General features: G+C 35.6%; 1 protein-coding gene across 1 annotated transcript in view; it reads left to right on the top strand.

Annotated features, from left to right (window-relative positions):
• LOC127851507 (PAX3- and PAX7-binding protein 1-like) overlaps positions 1 to 23,471 on the top strand; it is a 34,797-nt gene that overhangs the window by 834 nt on the left and 10,492 nt on the right. Inside the window, exons 2-11 of the mRNA XM_052385314.1 lie at positions 9,566 to 9,744; positions 10,547 to 10,646; positions 11,654 to 11,783; positions 12,636 to 12,751; positions 13,544 to 13,620; positions 16,128 to 16,321; positions 17,652 to 17,841; positions 21,464 to 21,581; positions 21,988 to 22,060; positions 22,429 to 22,541. Coding sequence (XP_052241274.1) covers positions 9,566 to 9,744; positions 10,547 to 10,646; positions 11,654 to 11,783; positions 12,636 to 12,751; positions 13,544 to 13,620; positions 16,128 to 16,321; positions 17,652 to 17,841; positions 21,464 to 21,581; positions 21,988 to 22,060; positions 22,429 to 22,541 — 1,290 coding nt within the window. The remainder of the gene's footprint in view (positions 1 to 9,565; positions 9,745 to 10,546; positions 10,647 to 11,653; positions 11,784 to 12,635; positions 12,752 to 13,543; positions 13,621 to 16,127; positions 16,322 to 17,651; positions 17,842 to 21,463; positions 21,582 to 21,987; positions 22,061 to 22,428; positions 22,542 to 23,471) is intronic.

Genomic DNA, 23,471 nt, shown 5'->3' with positions numbered 1-23,471 from the left:
AAAGAGAAATGTACGTCGAAGTACAATTATTGTACGTCGACATAAATATAAAATACACTTCGAAGTATATATTTGTACGTCAAAGTACAATTTGTACTTCGACATACATGTTTGTACTTCTATGTACACATTTTCTGAACAGCCAATCAAAACACTAGTCTCTTGAGCCACTTGTCCTTCAGATTTATTCATAAAAATTGTTTAAAATCACTTTTTTAATTGAGAACAAAATGAATAAAAATATCAGAATGGCAAAAATTCAACACATAGAAGTTTCAAGTATTTAATGCATTAAAATAGATTATTATATACAAATTTGAAGAAGATTCAATTGTTACCTTTTTAAAATTAAAATTATTCAGCATATTGTGAGTATTTATTGATCATGCGGGGCGGAGTATCACGACCGTCCAGCGCATTACTGTGTAGGAAATTCCCAACTGTAACCAAACAGTTACCAAGCATAACGGGATAAATAATGTATTATAACCTCCCCGTTGGTCGTATTTTGTGATAACCATAACTTGCGTATGTCAGAGGTTAATTCAGCCACGCCAGGTCAACAAATACGCACAATATCTATGAGTTAGCGGTCGATAGTCGCATAATTTGGTATAAATTATAATAATAATAATGTTTAATAAATCATACACTATCTATGAGTAAGCGGGCGATAGTCGCATAATTCGGTATAAATAATAATAATTTTCAATGTCAAATATCTCTAAAAGCAACAGACGTAAGGTGTCTTCTGATTGGCTAACACTCAAGGGTCGGTGAAAATTGTACGTCTAAGTACATTTCTCGTTCTACCTAGTAGGTCTTGTAGACTTTCGACGTCATGGTACGTCATATAGACACTAAGTACTGGTCCTACCCAGGAAACAGTTTGTTTCATCAAATGTCTCAATTCAACTTGACAGCTTGCTAAAGCAGTTGCATTTAGCATACAGTACACTGATTTAACATAATCAAAATCATGTGATGTGTCAAATCAATTTTGATTGACAAATTTGACAGGATTTTAATCCAATAAGTTTTAGACTGTCAAATAACACACACTACGTATTGAAAGCCATACATGGAGCTTTCGTCTGTATATCACTGACTTCATCAGAAGAATGATTTCTACTGTTGGGAAACGTTAACACCACTAATTGTCTTCTTATTTATTATCAATGTATAATTATGTGTAACCACGGAGTGTATATTGATGTAATCTAGAGTCCGTGGTGTAACAGCATAACAACACACTTGTTTCGCAATTAAAATATTTAATAAATACAGGTATCTTGCAGGTTTCAAATTTTCTTTCGCAAACTATTGTTGAAGAGTTTAAATTTTGTCGCCACTAAAAAACTAGCCATTTTGTAGCAATTCTAAAATCACAGTCTAAACTGCATATATTAGCTCTATAGTTACAATTTGAATGCAAATATTAGAATGCATCATGTTATATCATCCATATTTTTTAATTTAAACATTCAAATAACACAGTACATATATAAAAAGGTATGTGGTATTGTGTGGAGATACAAAAAACTTCACATCATTTATTTGCACATTAAATAATAGTTACAAAATAAGTAAAACTAAAACACTGTCATCAACCTACATTCCAATAATATTTACGTATATGAAATTACAAAGTGGTGTTATTGTATTACCTTTTACAAAATTAACATTGCTGGTTTTGTACTAGCCATCAAAATCATGGATTAACAAGTAACAACCAATTTATTAATTACACAATAGAACGGAAATCATATTAATTGCATTATGCATTTACTAAACAAGCTATTTGCTACTGTTTAGAATTACACTATCTTACTAAAAATGATCACAGTTACTTAGTGCTTTTACATACTTGTGGTAAGTTTTGTATTTCTAGTTTGACATTTATCGGCAGACACTTGTCGATATACAGACAGAATTTGCATGGAAACTTTCATATTTTTTTCAGCATAATTGCCTTCAAATTGTTAATTTAACAACCCTTTGACATTGTTTGCACATCTGATCTTATTATTATATAAACCATAGCTGATTTTTGGTTATAGATATACATATATAGACTTTTCAAAGTTCTATAAAAGTTCACACATGTTCCATCCAAGTAAACAAACAGAACCAATAAAGATCACCAAAGATAATAACTGAGTGTATAGCTTGGAAATTTTGATAGTTCAGGAATCCCTCCTTTGTTGATTTCTGTAAACCAAAACTGTCAGTTTTGCTGGATAGAATGGCTTGTATGATGCCCATCTCTTGCCTTGGCAGAACAGCTTCTAAAAACGGAAAACCAACAAATATCTTAAAATTTGATCAATAATGCAGACAATTTATAAATGTCTTGTTTTTTGTTGATTTCGAATCTGGAAGATTTTTTACGTAAGATTGTGGTATGCAGTGCCTTCCCCAGGATTTTTTTCAGGCGCCCCGGGGCGGATCGGGGGTGGGTTTGGGAGGGGTGTCCCCCCCCCCGACGTTGATTTTTTTTTAATTTAACGTGTCAATTCACGTTCTGTGGTGCATTATAACTCAAAGAAAAACAGCGTCAAAAGACGTCATTTGGTGCGCTATGACTCTTCAAAAAAATCCCCCAGTCATTTAAATATATTTTTTTATATTGTTTAATTGTTTTAAAACTTTTCCGCACAGATAGTAAAATCCCGACTCGAACGATTCCCCAATACATCCGTTTCAACCCGACTCTATTACTGTATACTTACTATTTTTCAAGTTTCTATTTATTATCCGATAATCCCGTTTATTCCGTTTTTATCAATCTCTTTCTGGTAAATATTTACGATAAAGGCTTTCAGTTATTTCTTTAACACAAACCTTGCCATTTTTTAAGTGACTATTTATAGATTTGATGAAATATTGCCTCTGAATATGCGTCAATCCCCTGACATGTTGTGTGCTTGTTAAAACGCTCAATACACGCCATTTGTATGCAATAGACGCGACGTTGTACATGCTGCATAATTTTCGCGCTCTTTTTAATTGAGAAAAAGATTCGACACAAAATAAATTTGCACTGCTAATTTGAAGCAAAAATATTTAACGTTGCGGTAACATTTACATTCGGAAGTGTGTTTCGGATTAAAAACGCGTTAACATCGACTTACGGGAATGGGTTTCGGATTACAAATTTAATTATTCCCATTTGAGATTTCAACAAATATTAACCGTTGCGTTATAAATTCAACGATAATTTGTTTAAACACTTTACGAGTCGAATAAATGTTTTGACGGAATTATGCATGAAATTCACGTTGTCCACGAGGATCACGGCCGGTTGCCATCATCAGTCTTCTAACTATCGATTATCGGACGAAACATTTACAAGTGTGCGTAATTTATTCAACGAAAATTTGTTAAAGCGCATTACGTGTCGAATAAATATCAGAAAAACGAGGTTAATCAGTTCTATTAATGGACATGTTGAAATATACATGTACTGGAATTAAATAAATTGTTATCACATAATTGTAACCGGGGGTCATTTGCACAACTTACTCGCTATAATAATTAATTGTTTACCACTTGCAATTAATTTCTCGTATTAATTATGAGTCATAGGTAACACTTGTTTACAGTAAAAAGGTGTGATGATGATGCCCGAAACCGTCTTTAATGTTCTGTACTGTACTAATTACCGGTTTATATTACTCAAATGGTACAACTTCTTACTAATCAAGCTGCGATAAACTCTTACTTTATGCCCGACGTCAATCAAAAATAATGGTACGATAGTTAACCCCGCCCTCATAAGCATTCGCGTAACCGATTGGACGATGAACTTCACAGTTTGACGACTGGAAAGTTACCAGATACATCCTTGTCAGCATTTAAATGACCGTGTAATGTGGCTAGAATAATCGATACGCGCGTCATGCTATTCTCTTATCAGTGGATTACCCCATGTGGTGTTTATGGCGATAACTTGTGAAAGTAGGTACCGAGTGCTCTTTTAAAACAGGGAATATTGATACACTGATAGGGAAACCTTGATTTTTTTGGACAATCTCCACTTTCTTTTTCTGAAGAATACTCTGATCGGAAAATTTCAAGCGCCCCGGGGACTCTGATTTCGAAATTCAAGCGCCCCGGCAAGGGGCGCTAAAATGGCCTGGGGAAGACCCTGGTATGAAAATCCAACGGTATCGGATTTTGTGGTTTTAGGCCTAAACTAATTATAGTGATATGTAACCTTTCGGGATATCGGTAAAGTGCGAGCAGACGAGGTGTAAATACGTTAACAATTTAAGCTAAAATACTAAAAAGTTAGATCGGAGTATCTTTAAATTTTGTGAATAAATGTGTTTCTGGTGGATAACAACGACAACTTACCAGAATATTGCTCATGATCACACGTAAACTTTCGTTCTGAGAGCGAATTGAAAATGCGTCACAAATTCTGACAAACAGTAGGGTGTCGTTATTGAAATACCGGGAGAATACTGGAAGAATAGAGATGCCAACTATAATGTTTAAAACAAATAATTTTTTAACACGCGTTTGTGATTTGTCAGGATAATAATAACAATAAGATATCGAAAAGATCAAAGCAAATAAATTCGACAGAAATCTGAAATTCGGCAATATATTAAAGACGGGTTATGTTCACCTAAATTGTGTTTGGTAAAGACTGTCACTATATGTAGTGAACCAGTCTTCGGCTTATACCCACTGAAGAAGAGCATTTAGGGGAGATAATTGAGTAATGACTTAATTCTGGAACGGTTGCGAACAAAAACAAATAATGCGAGAATATTTAGTGCGATGCGCTACACAATTATGATGTCATTGATATAACTTTTCCTGAGGTATGTATTTACATGTGATTTAGCATATGTCAAAGTGTTTTTGATTTGTTCAAGGTCATAAATAGCATCGCGAAAATATATGTCGCATGGCAAATTTTTTTGAGACGTATCCATATGTGGTATTCTTATGTAATTTTATGTCTAAATTCCCATATGTATGAACGGTCAACGCTCGCTTCGCGGGCTTTTGCCCGTATTAAAAATATCAATTAGCAAAGCAAAGCACTGCAAAAGCATATTCAGGGATTTCAATAGATTTTAAAAACCAGGAGTCCATGACCCCTGGACTGAAATTTTGAGGAGTCAAATTGAAAAATGCTGGGGTCAATTTCGAATCGCGTTTATTGTGTTTTTGTCTGTATTATTCATGTTTTTTTTTTATAAACATATGCTCTAAGAGTAACACAATATCTTAAAAAGTTATACTGCTTTATTAAATAACAATACCATGATACATAACACAACATTTTTTAATGGTACACAAAGATAATGACAAAACATAAATAATTTGTGCGAACAATATCCACATTAAGTTTTTCATTTCACAACTTTTATTATTTCTATCACTATACTATGTTTATTTGTAAAAACAATAAATGATCATTAAAATCTACTTCATCATAACACATTTAAGTCTTTTAACACATTTAAGTAATTTATGATATATGGTAGCACCTTTTCATCACATATTTATCGTCATTATATTATCATCATCCCTATGATAGCTTTTGTAACAAAACACAATCTAAATGCATGGAACATCTAGTCTATCTATTACTGTTTATCTGAATACTATACATGTCCGAAATATGTACACTTAAGAATGCCTTACCTGTAGTAGTTTAAATTTAATAATCCAAATTTTCATTCTTGTTTTCTGGTTTAACAAACCTTATCAAATGTTTGTTAAATCCAGTTAATGCTTTCTCCATTATTGAATCACCATTACTTGTAATTTGGAGTGCCAGCTTTGAATTAAATGCGGGTTATAATTTAATTTACAATACGTCAGCGATTTACAATGTCGAAAGTCATGACGTAGAAATTTAATTCTACTCGGATAATTTATATATAATCGAAATAATGTGTTTTCTCAATGTTTATGTGTAGTATTATGACTTGTTAGTATAAAAAAAATTAACTGGTATTCCAGTTTATATAAGATATATGGGTGTTACTCGTAATTATCGGTAGATTAACAAACTGACAAAACTCGCTGGACTGAATAGTGGATCTACGTAATTAATAGACCTTTGATCAATTTTTTTTATTTTGGCCGACTTTCTTTAACCTTGCCGTCTGCAAAGTCTGCAGAAAACTCTGCAATTATCGGATGGTCAATCAATTATCACGTAATCACAGCTACTAATTACCCAGTTAGTGCGCACGCACTATTTAGACGGTGACATGTGTATTGGAAGAGATGAGATAAGATGAACAACGCCCGGGGTATTCTCTCGATTATAGACCGAGTTTCAAATTCTGATACATTAATTTCAATGAGAAGCACAGCGGGATTTATTACCATGGAACTCGATATGTTAACTGACTTTTTGATGCGTCAAAATGACGCACAGCAGAAAAACGGGTTGCGTCAAAAACGAGTCATTTTTAATTTGCTCGCGTCAAAACGCAGGATTCTGCGTCTATTGAAATCCCTGATATTGTAAAACAATATGTTAACCAAATTATATATTGATTGCGTATTTGCTAGGTTACTGGTTTTCTATTTCTTCAATCAAACGATATACATATTTTATTTAGTGTGCAAAAGATGTATCTTGATACAGTACAGTCCACGCGTTTTCCCCAAAAAACTCGCTCCCTCCGCAGGGCATTTGTCTGCTAGAGAGTGATTCCGCGGCGGGGAAGGCAAGGTGTGTACTCGCTAAAACGCTCAGCGTTCTGCCGAGTTATCTATTACCCGCGGCGTTTATTACAAAAGCCTAGTCGGTAAATGAAGACAATTTCCGTTCTTATCAGGACACTGCCACGCGACACCACGGTAGCAGTGTGCTACTGTGCATGCCAAAAATAAAAACATTGTAATTAAAAATTGTTTAAATACTGTGGCTTATAAGAATAAAGATAATTGTATAAAAAATTAATATATATTTTTATTCACAGGTATGTCTACAATATGAATGAATATACGACACGTAAAGTGTTTTGACAAATTAATATTTAATTCATAACACATATAACACAAGAATAAATGTTCCGTTAAATTTCCAAATGAGAATAATAGTTTGTAATCCGAAACACCATTCCGATTTTTTATATTAACACAACGTTAACAAATGCTTCCAATATACAGTCATCATGTATATTTCCAGACAAAAGGGCGCGAAAATTATGCTGCAATGTACAAGTTCAAGGTTTATGTGTGGAAAGCGTGCGTGTATTGATTTTTTTATACAAACTTTGTAACGCAGAGAACACTGAATTCTGTTGATTTTGGTTAAAAGTTTCTTTGATATTTTTTAACACAATTATATCGCGAATAATTTGATATTTTCTCCAAATAAATTTCAATTCAAACACGCCTATCTTTATCGTTACGGTATTTTAGTAGAGTAATTATTGAAACAGTTATTGTACTGTATACTGATTAAAGAGAACATCTGGACGGAACTGGATTAAGTGTTCGGCGTTATGAAAACACGCAAAGCTTGTCTACTGACCTATTGTGTAGACTGATGTCTGTGGTGTTTTGACAAAAAGGATTAACATGTGTGAATGTCACTCTGCCGATTTGGTCCATGATTGCCAGCTGTCAATCAAACTCACGAAATAATCAATAAGATTTCGTTTTTTGCGGCCACATAGTCCGACAAACAAAGACTGTTGGAGTAAAGGATAAAGCGTTTAATGAAAACACAACTTAGTGGGCGGAGCGATCTCGTATTTGGCAACTGGTCAATGATAATTACTGGTAATACATTGTTTTGAATGTCATTATTTTATATAAATATGTACTTGTAATGAATGTAATTTTATTTGAAAATCAGGAAGTCAAACAAAGTTAAATTGATGGTTATCTCGTTAAATACCGAGTTTCCACCGCGTTGCCCAACGCTGAGGGCCGCCTCGTCGGCTTATCAATTTGCCGATCGTTAACCTCCAATCATGCAAACTCTGCGTATGGCGGGACGTTCTTAATCTCCCTCTGCGGGCGTGTCCGCGGAGTAGCGAGGGAAATTGGGGAAAACGCGTGGACTGTACTGTATATTTTCCGACAGGGGTTTTCGGATATGGTATGGTTCATTGATTTTACTTTATTTTCTACATTCTTTATAGAATGCTGAATACATGTACACATGCGGTGTTATGGATGATCTGGTTTATAATATTTTGCATTGTACTGACCAGAAATTGAAACTAGAAAGACAATAGAAAAAGGAACAATAACATAGGGATTTAGGGAGGGGAGGCTCTACACTTTAAAGCTGTTGGGGACCTATGGCCTCAGACTCCTGGCTTAATTTTCCAGATTTCAAATTTGGGACAATTGACACCCCTGCTCGCATTTCCCATAGGGTCTCAGGTTTTTTTTTCCTTCTTTGTGACCCGCCGATCATCGGCCCTTTCCCCTCCGATTTTTTGTTCCCCTCAGCTGGTAAATTTTCCCCTAGATTTCATTTTCCCCTCCAAAAAAAGAAAAAAAACATTTTTTTTTTTTTTTTTTTTAAACCTTTAAATATATAAGTTAACCTGATCCAGTGTAGAAAAAAGAAAAATATTGCATAATTAAATTTTCTGTTTCCTTGAATTTGTTTTAAAAACAGTAAAATATGCTTAATTGATTATTTAAGACTTTCCTTATTTTCCCCAAAATCCGGCGTTTCGTGTGATTTTTTCCCCCAAAATCTGGTGTTTCGCGCGATTTTTTTCCCCTCAAAAAAGGCCAGGCCCTTTCCCCAAAATCAGATAAAAACCCCTGGGTCTGCTAAATAAAACTGCTAACTTTCAAAGCATTTGCCTTGTATTTTCTATTTGACAAATTTTGCGAGACCAATATCATTTTATAGATAAATGTTTCCCCTTTCAATAATATGGAAAGCATGCGTATTGCTACAGACTATGTACTGTAACTAAATATAGACGGGCAACGCAGCACAAGTAGTATTTTATTATGAAAAAGTTACATCTGAATCAATGCATACAATGGGAAAGTATTAATTTATTGAAACTATAGACAAATACTTCAATTTATGACTAATACATTGCAGTAGATGTTTTTAAATGTTCCAAAAAGCACCAGACTTAATTGTTTGACTAGTACATTCATAAAAAAATATTGGTGAGAGGGGGGCGAGTGTGTAGAGGAGTTACCCATTACTGTCAATACATGAAAAAGAATAAAAATGAAAGGAGAATAAATTATTTCATTAAAAAATATTAAATATTTTGTTTAAATGTAGTTTGCTTGATACATTAATACATTGCCTGTTTATGCCTATGCAATGATGATAATGATTATGCTTTTGTTCATTCTTTGATTGTCTCACACATAATGCGACAGGTACACTCATATTTAGAGCAAATTAGCTTATGATATGGGTCTTCAAAAACAACAACATTAGAACAAGAATCTGCTTGATAAAAATCAGTGATGGTTACAGTAAATTACCACACTACTTTTATTATTTACGGCCAATTGCTCTCAACGGTTTGGGACAGAGTTCAAATTTTTGTCATTCACAAAGAAAATTGTCTTCATTTTGCAGGAGATACAACTTTTCAATTGAAGAAATCTAGTCACAGTAAGAAATTAGCCAAGCAACTCAAGAAGGAATATGAACAAGAGAAAGAGGTGGAAAGCAAGAAAGTTGTGGTGAAAACTGAAAAACCGTCTCGGCCTTTGACACCTGAGCAGGACAAACATGTGGTGGAAGACAGAATTAAGGTAGGTATTAAACATGTATAGAATCTCAGTGCTGGTATGTTTGACAGCAATGGTCAGGCGTACTTGTTGCATCAGATTTTCTTGTATAATCAGTTGCAAGCTTTGTACATTATTTTGTGTAGATTGTTTTAAAACATATTTTAACAGAAAATTGCAAAAGCATGCTTGTCACAAAAACTCTTTAAAATTCTGTACTTAATTTTTTTTTACTGTTCCCGTAGACTTAATGAAATTCAATCAAATAATCACAACAGCTTTTGCCAGTAAAACACTCATCCCCCTGTCATCGAACTTGGCAGTTCTATCAAGACAGCTTGCTCTAATATCTATCACAGGCTTTACTCTAACCCAACCTTGAGAACCATCCGTTTTCTTTATTCCTGTAGAAGCTGAGAGATGCAATATTGGATACTTTTCCCAAAAGACCATTGTCATTCTTGAAAGGTTGAGGTTGTCCCAAGAAAGAATCAGAATTAAATCAGAAACCACTTAACCCTTCCCCCATAAGAAGCAAAGTGAAAATGGATTTTGCAACCAGCATAAAACTAGAACAGCCTGCGAATAACTCGCAGTCTGTACAGGTTTTATGCTATTTGCTGCTCATCAGTATCTAACTGTTGGGAATGAAGCCTTTAAAACTTGATTCTAGTAAGAAAGGTCTTCAATTGAACATAACTTTCTCAGGGTATACAAACACATCAAAATACGTAACTAAGTGGTAAAGGGTTAACACACATGCATAAGGCCCCACTTTTCAAGAGAGGCTCATATAACTTTCCATTGTTGTTTCCCGGTCATGTAGAAGCTGCGAGAGGACCTGATGACGATGAATGGAGACGAGGCGGCCGCCCTGGAGGACCCTGACAGTGAGGAAGAGGGAACATTCAAGAAGATGCTCAAAAGTAAGAAGCACATTGAATATCATGATTAGGCCATGCTCTGGGACAACAAGGCTTTATGCATGTGCGATAAGTTTCATCTCAGATTAACCTGTGCAGTCCACTAAAGCTTATCAGAGACGAAACTTTCTGCCTAATCTGTGTTTTCGCTAAGAGCATTCTTACTTTAAATGAACAATACCAGCAGAAAAAGTGGAAAGTGTCATCCCTGATAATCCTGTTCTGATTGCACAGGCTAATCTGTGCAGACACTTTAGGCACATACAACATATCCCAGAGTGAGGCTTAAGTTCATGTGGTCCCCTAAATACAAAAACATTTCAAAAGTTGCTGAGAGCAGACTGCAGTTCATTTGACCCTCTTGTTTACTAGTATGACTACATGTAAGTAGGGAGAACGCTGGACCAAATGTCTGAAGATGGATGGTCCAAATCCAGGCTCAGCCACATAACTTATTTGTACTGACATTTCCCCCCTATGTTGAATTTAAGTCAGGCAGTTGTCAATTCACTTAATTAATATGTTCCTTTAATACTGGTAGAGCAACTAAGTCCAGAAATGTGTTAATACATGGAGGTTTACAGACTGATGTGACCGAAAACCAAACTGTTGAAAACATGAAAGATCAAAACATAAAACAATTACTTTAAACCTATGCTTGTTATCCCCTGCCATAGGCCGAGGAATATTGTTTTGGCGTTGTCCATCCGTCCGTCCGTCCGTTCGTCCAGCACTTTTGTGTCCGGAGCCATATCTTGGAAGTGCTGTGGCGGATTTCATTGAAACTTGGAATGAGTATATATATGGATAAGAGGATGATGCACGCCAAATGGCATTGTACACCATCTATAATAACAGAGTTATGGTCCTTTGTATCTTGAAAAAATGCTTTTTTTGGCGTTGTCTATCCGTTCTTCCATCCAGAACACTTTTGTGTTCAATAGCATATTTGGCGCAGGATATCAATTCAACGAATTTGCTTGTTTTACTAAGTGTTCTTATTTCTGTAGGAGGTGAGATCCCAGATGCGACGACTATTCACCAGATTAGGAAGCAGCGTCAGATGGCAAGAGACGCCGGCGACTTCATGCCACTCGATGACACTGTCAAGTATGAGAACAGCAAATCACGGCTAGTCAGGTATGCAATATGGGCCGTAAGAGAACAGCAAGTCATGGCTTGTCAGGTATTCAATATGGGCTGTTAGAGACCTGCAAGTCACGGCTAGTCAAGTATTCAATATGGGCTGTTAGAGATAAGCAAGTCGCGACTTGAGAGGTATGCAATATTGACTGTTGTAAGAGGACAGCAAGTCATGGCTTGTCAGGTATGCAATATGGGCTGTTAGAGACCTGCAAGTCATGGCTAGTCAGGTATTCAATATGAACTGTTAGATCAGCAAGTCACGACTTGTGAGGTATTCAATATGGGCTGTTGGAAGAGAGCAGCAAGTCATGGCTTGTCAGGTTTGCAATATGGGCCGTTAGAGAACAGCAAGTCATGGCTTGTCAGGTATTCAATATGGGCTGTTAGAGACCTGCAAGTAGGGGCTAGTCAGGTATGCAATATGTGCTGTTGTTAGAGAAATGAAGTCACAGCATCGTCAGGTGTGAAATATGGGCTGTTGTAAGAGAACAGCAACTCACAGTTTGCCAGGTATCCACTATGGGCTGTTGTTAGAGAATTATTGCCAAAATTAATAGATGGGAAAAAGAATGCAGATGAAATAAGTAATTCAAGACCTTGCAGAACAGCAGAGTGTTGTTTGTAATTAAAGATGTAAAAACAATTAAAATAAAGGCATTGCAACTGATAATTTCTGGAGCCTTTTCAACTGATAATTTCTTGAGCCAATTTTAATTTATCAGTGTAAAGAAGTCATATATGTGTTGCCAAATCATTTTCTGCCTCGACAAAAGCTATGGTTTTAGTTCTAAAGTTAAAACACGTTGAGATGAATTCTCTACATACGCAATGTAATTCACTCCTTAGAGAGGATGATAATGACAAAAGTGATGATGATGAAGATGAGAGGATTGACTTCACCACTAACACTGGGGCCTTAGATAGACAGAAGATGAGGGACAACTTCCTCCGGGCTGAACATGGTATGCTGACTTGCAGATTTTGATGTCATGAAAGCTCTTATTTGTACTGTTGAAACTACAATCTTTTGGTATTGACATAGCAAAATGTACTTTCAGTTGTACTGAAACGAGTGATGTGTGGAATTGTACATGTTTTCCCAAACTATAATACAATCATAGAAAAGGAATTGACACTAAATTCTTATGTTTAGTAAAAACTGATTAATGCATGCAAATTTAAGTGAAAAACATCATCAAAAATGAACAGCAGTCCTGCCTTTCTCAGTTAAGTTGATATATTATTTCCTTAATATGAAATGGTTTGCCATAGCCCCAAATCAAGAAAAGTAGCCCTGGTTCTGCTTAAAAGGTCGATTAAGAAACTGGGTATCATTGTCTAGATGCATTTTAACAACAACAAATGCTAATTATGTCTCTATTATATTTAGAGTTCAACTCAAATGTCAAAATTGCATAACTTGCTGAAACAAAATAAACTATTTATTAATAACTTATAATTATAAACCGTGCTTAACAAAAGCCAGGCTTCATGCATTTGCTGAAAGTGTCGTCTCAAATAAGCCTGTGCAGTCTGCAAAGGCAAAGTAGGGGCACCACTTTCTTCTATTGTGGAATTTTTAGTTAAAGGAAGTCTGTTCTTAACAAAAATGCATTCTAAGTTGATTGTCTGGTCCCTGTGAACTGCACATTCTCATCTGGCATGACACTATACTCATGCGCTATGCCCCTTTGTCCCAGAACGTGGCCTATATGTTGCAACTGTTTGTGACTTACCTCCCCTGTGTGTTTCAGGCAGTGACGAGGGTAGTGACCAGGAGAGGGAGTGGGAGGAGCAGCAGATACGTATGGGGGTCTCGGCCATACAACAGGTGCATACACTGTCTTTGTTAGAATTGACACAGTATTCAACAGTTTTGTCTGTAATTATGGAAGTCAGTTGATCTTTTTATATAATTTCAGCTTGATTACATCCATGTCCTTATGGTTATTGACATGCTTATGTTGAAACTAGTGCTGCGACAATATACCGGTATATCGGTATATATCGCAATACACAATCCGCATATTGTATTGCAATACAATTTTCATCATACCGGTAAGAAAATTATAAAAATTCATACACATTTCGTCAAGAAAAGCTATCAAAAATAATTATATCAAGGTAAACAAAACAAATTGGTGTTTACTGTTCAGTAAAAATTAATTGTTACGTAAAAATAGCTTTCTAAAAAGTCTATTATACGGAGTAGCGTTGTAACATGGGAGTCCGCAATATCTGCTTTTGCATGTCATACTGTGAAATTTAAAATGAAGCTTGTGGAAATATGAAAAAAAAACAATTACATAATACAAATTTAAATTGATGATATTCTAAACAGAATAATGATAAAAAAAAATACGTAACAGCATTTTGATAACTTACACGACTGGCTTTTAAGCATTTACAATTCTCTTTCGGGTTATTATTCTTCTTGTCGACTTTTATAATAGTTCTCAAAATGGCAGACAAACGAACGCCGAGTTTGACTTTATAGACAATTCCAAGGGAAAAAGTGTTGTTTGGGCATATTTTAGTCTTAAAAAGACGAGAGAAACGAATGAGATCGAGGAAGGGGTAGGATATCTTAAGCGGTGTAAGGATGGTGTCAAATGTAGTGGCTTAAATTCCAATATGTTCTTGCACTTAGATGACAATACTAATCTTTCATAACAAAATGCTTTGTAAAGCCAAAAAAAAAGAGTTAATTGTGTTAACAAAGCATTTTGTTAAAAAAGCTACAATAGCCAATAGGATATAACTAGAATCTAAAAATACAATACAAAGGTTATGTTCATGTAATTAAGTTGGTTTTGGTGATAAGCTGGCGAGTTATAATTCTGGTACAAGTTAGCAATACTGGCCGAAGGCCTGAAGAGCTTATGTCGTGGCGTGGTTTCCGTCGTCCGTCCTTTCGTCCGTGCGTGCGTTAGACTTTTTCTTGTCTACGCGATAAAGTCCACAGTTTTCATCCGATTCTTTTCAAACTTGTTCAGTGTCTTTATATTAATGAGGACTCGAACCCTATTGACAATGGGTTACATCAGAGTAAATGTCCAGAATTATCTCCCCTTGAATTTGAGAAAATTGTGAAATAAGGCTTGTTAAGGCAATAAAGTCAACAGTTTTCAGCCGATTCTTTTCAAACTTGTTCAGTGTCTTTATATTAATGAGGACTCGAACCCTATTGAAAATGGGTTACATCAGAGTAAAAAGTCCAGACATATTCTCCCCTTGAATTTAAAAAAATTGTGAAATAAGGCTTGTTTACGCAATAAAGTCCACAGGTTTCATCCGATTCTTTTCAAACTTGTTCAGTGTCTTTATTTTTAATGAGGACTCGAACCCTATTGAAAATTGGTTACATCAGAGTAAAAAGTCCAGAATAATCTCCCTTTGAATTTGAGAAAATTGTGAAATAAGGCTTGTTTACGCAATAAAGTCCACAGTTTTCATCCAATCATTTCCCAACTTGCACAGTGTCTTTATCTGAATGATGAGTCAAACCCTATTGAAAATGAGCAATATCAGAGTTATAAGTCCAGAATTATCTCCCCTTGAATTTGAGAAAAAAATGAAAATCTTTAACATTTTGCCATAACTTTTGCAATATTGAAGATAGCAACTTTATATTTGGCATGCATGTGTATCTCATGGAGCTGCACATTTTGAGTGGTGAAAGGTCAGATCATCCTTCAAGGTCAAAGGTAAAAAAAAAAATCTAAGCAGCGCAGAAGGGGACATAGTGTTTCCGACAAACACATTTCTTGTTTGTTTACATATAAAGTTCTATCCTTTTGAAACTTCAACAGATGTTTTATTTCATCAAGGGCCAGAACCCCATTGAGAGTGAAGAAAATTTGTCCAACTTATTGTTGAAAAGGAGCCATTTGAAGTTAAAATTTTATGTTTCTTCTTGTTTATGTTATAAATTTCCCATTTTGGGTCTGTTTATTTAAAACTTACTCAGATTGTTCATACTATCAAGGGCTTGAGCCCTATTGATTCCAGCCAGTAGAGCGATTCAGGCCCTCGTGGGCCTCTTGTTGGGGTATTGTTGCAGCACTAGTTGAAACAGCTCTTGGTAATATTTGGTTTCAATTTTAGAACTCATTTCAGAGAATGAGAGTGTGTATTTGATTAATACCATCACATTGCCAAAATCAAACACAAAAACCAGGTCAAATACACCATATGGTTTTTGTTGGTGATGCAAACTAAAGTGGCATAAAGCAATTAAGATAATTTCTTTAAGTCTGACAAATACATTTTAACAAAGCAGGCATCTTGATTGAAACTCCCTTCTATTCTAGCTATTCCTGATATATTTATTCTCAGGTGTCTTCATCCAACGACCTCCTCAACATGGACCAGGACAGCCAGTCGATGCCTGATGCGATGTACAACAACGGTTACCTTGGCATCAAGCCTTTCCCTGGCGACGCAGTCATGGCACAAGTTCCTCGACGTTTGCCTCTCTCGGCCACTGAAAACATTACCCTGGATGGGCTTATAAAACGCCTAAAAGAGAGGTTTTCCTGTTTTTCTGAATGTTCATTTATTTGGTTCATGTATTAGACAATTTTAGAATTTACATGGGCAACATGATTATGTGTGTTTTCAGGTATGCAGATATATGATATCATTGAAAAAACACAAACATTTTTATGTCCCTCACCACTATAGTGGGGGACATATTGTTTTTGCCCTGTCTGTTGGTTGGTTTGTGTGTTTGTTTGCTCCAACTTCAACATTTTACCATAACATTTGCAATATTGAAGATAGCAACTTCATATTTGGCATGCAAGTGTATCTCTTGGAGCTGCTCATTTTGAGTGGTGAAAGGTCAAGGTTATCCTTCAAGGTCAAATAAATAGCTTCAAAGCGGCGCAGTAGGGGACATAGTGTTTCTGACAAACACATATCTTGTTTAAATTATTATTGAGTATGATGTATTGTGAGCGTTATTTTAGTTAATTGTGTAGTCTTTCTTAAAGCTTATTATTTCACACACTTAAAAAACTTTATGGTTTGGTGTTATCCAAGTGTCCAAGGTGAGTGTATGTTTAAATCTCGTATAAAATAGCATATTGTAAATTGAGATGTATTTTTACAGATTAGATGGCTATATTACAGTGTATATAAAACATTTAAGACCCCATATACTACTTAAGTTGTACAACTACAAAAGCAGTATGAACAGATTTTTAAAGCAATTCTTTCAGCAGATGTGGCGCATAAGAATTGTGAATTAATCATTAAAATCAATGCCATTTTTATTGTCATATTTCAAATATTAAATGCTTTTGAAATCAATTTTTTTCACAAGATTCTAGCAGGCCCCACTATTCTTGTGGAACAAACTAAGCTGACTTATTTCAAACCCTTTCAAAATCACTTGACATATCAACTTTGGATTTTCTCCAAAGAAAAAATTATGTTGTTAAGTAAATGGTTTCAGCTTTGTTTGTACCTATAGATCACAAAGGTCTGTCCAAAATTGTGCCCATCTGGATTTCATTTATTTGGAAGGAAAGCCTTGAGTTTATGTGCCCACCATCCCAAACGTGTTGGTGATAATTTGGACAATTAATCCTCAAGACTACCTGAGCCTGTCTCCTGTAAAATTGGGCTTAATACATGTGCACAAAGTGTCATCCCAGATTTGCCTGTGCAGTCTGCACAGGCTATTCATGGATAACACTTTCTGTTTAAACTGGATTTTTATAAAGAAGAGACTTTCCTCAATTTAAAAATTCCATGTAAGCCAAACGTGTTGTCCCTTATTTTATTATGTGGCCTGCACAGGCTAATCTGGAACGCATTAAGCCCAGTTTTCCCATAACGTGGCTCATTTTTCAGGTTGAGCACAATGGACGAGGTACACAGAGTTCACCGTCAGGAGGCAGACAAGCTCGAGCACGACATGGAAGACTCAAAAGACTCAATTGTCACTTGCGAGGCCTCCGTGCCTAGGTTGGAAGAACGCTTTAAGTTCTTCCAAGAAATGAGGGGGTATGTTCGCGACTTGGTTGAATGTTTGAATGAAAAGGTGGGTACCTAAATACATGTTGCGTAGGCCCCTTGTGACTTAAGGATTTTGACATTTGAAAAGAGATATCGTGCAATTTCAGTGTACAGCATGTAAAACGGTCTTGATGTGAAATTAAATCCGAAACATAGGTGGTGGATTGAGTCACACATTAGTATTCACTTGTTTTATGGGACAAATCTTTATTGAGATTATAATACCGATATGGACTAATAGCAGAAATAGGATAGTTTTTTGTATTAACCGTTCTTTTTTTTAATAAGCATTTAACTTACATGTTCCTGTATGTTTAAACTCATAAAATCAATGCTGCAATACTTACTAAATTTAGGTACACATGTACACAAGGGGCCATGCTTTTTCTGGATATGTGTGTCATCCTTGCTTCTGTCTTCCTCTCTTTACCTCTCACTTAATTATGTTTCCAGATGTGATATGAGCTTTCCTCTCTGGAAAAGGGCCTAATATATGTGCTTAAAGTGTTGTCCCAGATAAACCCGTTGAGCCCGCATAGGCTTATCAGGGACAACACTTTCTGGCTGAACTTGAATTTTGCTAAGAAGAGACTTCTTTTAAAGGAATAGTACCATGAAAGCGGAGAGTGTTTTCTCTAATTAAACTGTCAGGACTGCGCAGGCTAATTTGGGAAATACTTTATGCACATGCATTAATCCCAGTTTTCCAAGAGTGTAGCCCATATATACGAAATAGAAACATGTTTGAATCTCGTTGAAATCTCTACCAATACAGGAATTTAAATAGCTAATGTAACTTGTTATGTATGTTTGACTGTAGACAAGTTCTTGTTATTACTAAATATTATATGTATAGTAAATCTGCAAGTAAAGTTTATTATACAAAATTAATTGCAAGAATCTTAGCATATGTTGTACATCGATTATTCAGTTTTTGGTAGCTTAATCCAGCCTCATTCCGGGAATTCGGGTCTTTATGCATGTGCTTAAAGTGTTGGCCCATATTAGCCTGTGCAGTCAGCGAAGGCTAATCAGGGTCAACAATTTCTGGATTTATGGAAATTTTCATTTACAGGAAGTGTTCTTTAACCCTTTGCATGCTGGGAAATTTGTCATCTGCTAAAATGTCGTCGGCTGAATTTCTAAAATAATCATTTTTTTCAATTTTTTTCAAAGAATACTATAAGAACAGCAAACAGTTTGGATCCAGATGAGACGCCACGTTCTGTGGCGTCTCATCTGGATCTAAACTGTTTGCAAAGGCCTTAAAAATTCGGTTCCAGCACTGAAAGGACTAAAATGAAAATGTAGTGTAGGTGGAAAGTTTCCTCACATGCATTAAGCCCAGTTTTCCCAGACTGCCGCACTTTAGAATTATGAGAAAAACACATTATTAGAACACAAGATTATTGGGCATTTCATGCATACATTTATTTGTGTAGAGGTGTATTACGCTATATGAGATGATGGTCTAGGATTAATTCAAAATAAATTAACAATGTTTAGACTTGACATTCACAGTTCAAGGACTTACTGTAACATGTACTTAGGTATTTCCTTTAGCATAACTTGTACCAAACTCAGTCATTGAAATTAGCTCTTCCAACAAGCAACCCTGCATTCTTGAATTATTACTTACAATTATGAAAATTGTATACGCCCACCTTAATGAAACTGAGAATGTGATAAAACCAGGTTAAAGAATTTATCATTGCAGGTTGCTCTGGCTTTTGAGCTCACCTGAGCACAACGTGCTCATGGTGAGCTTTTGTGATCGCCTTTTGTCCGTTGTGCGTTGTGCGGCGTCAACATTTGCCTTTTTATCCCCCGCCATAAGATTCTTACCAATAATATCTTAGACGAGTTCGAAAATGATGCCTGTTGGTTGAAAAACATGGCCGCCAGGGGGCGGGGCATTATTCCTTATATGGCTATAGTAAAACCTTGTTAACACTCTAGAGGCCACATTTATTATCCGATCTTCATGAAACTTGGTCAGAAGATTTGTCCCAATGATATCTTGGATGAGTTCGAAAATTGTTTTGGTTTCTTAAAAAAACATGGCCACCAGGGGGCGGGGCATTTTTCCGTATAAGGCTATATATGGCTTTTGTAAAACCTTGTTAACACTCTAGAGGCCACATTTATTGTCCAATCTTTATGAAATATGGTCAGAAGATTTGTCTTATTGATATCTTGGATGAGTTCGAAAATGATTACATTAGCTTGAAAAACATGGCTGCCAAGGGGCGGGGCATTTTTCCTTATATGGCTATATATGGCTATAGTAAAATCTTGTTAACACTCTAGAGGCCACATTTATAGTCCAATCTTCATAAAACTTAATCAGAAGATTCATCCCAATAATATCTTGGATGAGTTAAAAAATGATGCCGGTTGGTTGAAAAACATGGCCACCACGGGGGCGGGGCATTTTTCCTTATATGGCTATTGTAAAAGCTTGCTAACACTCTAGAGGTCACATTTATTTTCCGATCATCATGAAACTTGGCCAGAAGATTTGTCCCAATGATTTCTTGGATGAGTTTGAAAATGGTTTTGGTTGCTTAAAAAACATGGCCACCAGGGGCGGGGCATTTTTCCTTATATGGCTATAGTAAAACCTTGTTAACACTCTCAAGGCCACATTCATTGTCCAATCTTCATGAAATGTGGTCAGAAGATTGGTCTCAATGATATCTTGGATGAGTTCGAAAATAATTATGTTTGCTTGAAAAACATGGCTTCCAAGGGGCGGGGCATTTTTTCTTATATGGCTATAGTTAAATCTTGTTAACACTCTAGAGGCCACATTTACTGTCCGATCTTCATGAAACTTGGTCAGAAGATTCATCCTGATAATATCTTGGACGAGTTCAAAAATGATGCCGGTTGGTTGAAAACATTGCTGCCAGGGGGCGGGGCATTTTTCCTTATATGGCTATAGTAATACCTTGTTAACACTCTAGAGGCCACATTTATTTTCCGATCTTCATGAAACTTGGTCAGAAGATTTGTCCCAAAAATATCTTGTTATCTCAGGTGAGCAACTTTGGGCCTTTCAGGCCCTCTTGTTGTTAATTTTGATGACTGCCATATCTTGTTACTGAATAAAAGATCACTATAGAACACGGAATACTAAATATGTATTTGAAAAATGTTGCTTAGGCATGATTGCGTTGGGAAAATCTTACCAAGTTCTAACCAGTTTGAAACAGTATTCTTAGTTTTATTGTGATTCATTCATAAAAGTTTTGAATAGATGGCTGTTGCACTATTATGAAATTTGTGACAACTGTGCTAGTTGAGTTTGTTCGCTTGTTACTCTCAAGAACTACGAAATGCTTTTGTTTTACACATTTTATCAAAAATTCAAGCTTGAAAGTTTTGCTTAAATTTTTTAGACATGATTGTTCTTATTTTATTATTTTTCCAATTTATGGAATTATATAAAAGTTAATATAGATGGATTAATTTAATAAATCTGTTAAGATTTCACTAGCCAGTCTTGTAACAATCAAATTAAAGTCTAAGTTGTTTTTAGTTCACTGTCAGTGATATGGAATATCATGGAAGAAACACAAATGTCCTTTTTCTTTAAACATTATATAATAGAAAACTCACTTGACCTCTCTTCCAATTTACAGGTGCCCGTTATCAATGCGTTAGAAACGCGCATGCACAATGCGCTGCGCAATCGTGCGGCCAAGTTTGCGAGTCGTCGACAACAAGATATACAGGACCAGTGCCACACCTACATGACAAGTCGGTATTTACAGCTCACTTCACTGACGTTGTATCTAGTGGCACTCGGCATTTCATTAATTGTGTCACATTGTCGCGGTATATTGGCATATATAATTTTGTGTTGGAGATAATTATGGAGTTTTTTTGTGGATTTTTCATATCAGTCTTTTTCTTTACCTGTTTACATGTTATTGTTTTGTAAATTTACTTAATGTATGATAATTATTTTATTTTAAACATTGCATTGGTGGGTGGGGTTGCTTATTTAAGTTACTGGAAGGATTACCAAAAAATGTCTCATTCTGTTTAATAACGAGGTATGTATATAGGTTTCAATATTGTTTCCTACAATCCATTTATAAGCAACTAAAGGTGGTTCATATTGTCATGGGCAGTGTTTATGGCCTGTTTTCTTGCTGTGCAGGTAAGGCCCCTGTGGTTGTGGACAATGAGGACCAGGCAAGACAGAGGAGAATTGCAGAACGAGAGGCCAGGAGGTAGGTTCCAATTTACAGGGACCTGTGTTTTGTCCGCACAGGCTAATCAGGGAGGAAACATCAGCTTTTATGAAATTGTTTATATGATTAAAGTCTTTTCTAAATGAAAATCCAATCAAGGCATACAGTGTTGTTGCTGATTAGTCTGTGTGGAATAAACAGGCTTATATGGGACAACACTTTATAAACTTGCATTAATCCCAGTTTTCCCAGAACACGGCTTTAAAGAATGAAGGCAGTTTTGGGTCGTTGTTATAGGAACTTGTTTTCCCAGTTATATTCCGGGCTTAATAGAGACTGGTACACTATCACCACTTTAGATAATTTAACTTGTAAAACCTCAAATGAAACCATGTCTTACACTGCAGGGCTAGAAGGAGACGTGCGCGTGAAGGCAAGAGCATCAGTGGCCATCACGAGGGCCTGTCTTCGGATGATGAGGAAAATCAGTCTGAAATTACAAAGTTTAACCAGGAAAGAGGTGGAAATATATGTCCAGATTTGCTGTGACAGTTGTTATTTAATAATTTTAGTAGTCCTTGAAGCAAATGTCACATTCATTAAAAATCAGTATAAAATTACTAAAATCTACCATGAAACAGGGGAGATATATATGTCATATATATATAATATATATGGTTTGACTGTTAAAAATGCATTATTGTAGTTCTCAAATCATGTCAAATACTAGTATCAATAAAATCACTTTGAAATTACAAAGTTTAGCCAAAAATTTGGTGGAAATGATATTTTCTTTGAAATTTGTGTTTTTATCATAAATTTCCCAAATCATTGCAATAATTATTCAGTGATAATTAGGGCTGTAACGATACATTCGAATATTTGAATTACTCCAATACGGCTGTGGAGGAATTATATTCGTTATTCGCCACCTCTTGAACCGAATATTTGACGAATACAAACAACGTGGTTTCGAGTTTGAAAGTTTAATCATCTTATCTTACCTTACAAATGAAGGTTCATGCAATAAACCCCTGTATTTAAATGTTCTCCTTATTCCGGCGTTTTTCATCATGTGTACCCCACCCACTATGTTACACAGTGAGATTATCAACAAAAATGGCGGGCACCGGTTGAATATTTTCGACATTGAATTGAAAAATCTTTCTATGGTTTTTTAATGTTTATTTAGGTAAATACGAGTGATTTGATGCTCAAACATACACACAAAGGATTAGCTGATGGAGTTTCTTTTTTGTTTATCTTTACGACAATGATTTTGCAACTTATCAACAAACATGGAGCCTAGCAAAGAGAATGCTCATAGTTTCATACTATATAATGTTATGTCAAGTTGCATAATTGTTCTACTCAAGGATTTTATTGGTACTAGTCATGTTCTTAAAACTAAGTTCAAAGTTTAAGCAGTTCTAGTCAGTGTTTTGTTATT

Source organism: Dreissena polymorpha, chromosome 11 (genome assembly GCF_020536995.1).
Source record: "Dreissena polymorpha isolate Duluth1 chromosome 11, UMN_Dpol_1.0, whole genome shotgun sequence".
Lineage (NCBI taxonomy): Eukaryota > Metazoa > Mollusca > Bivalvia > Myida > Dreissenidae > Dreissena > Dreissena polymorpha.
The sequence above is the reverse complement of the archived record's forward strand: the minus strand, read 5'-3'. Positions and strand labels throughout refer to the sequence as shown.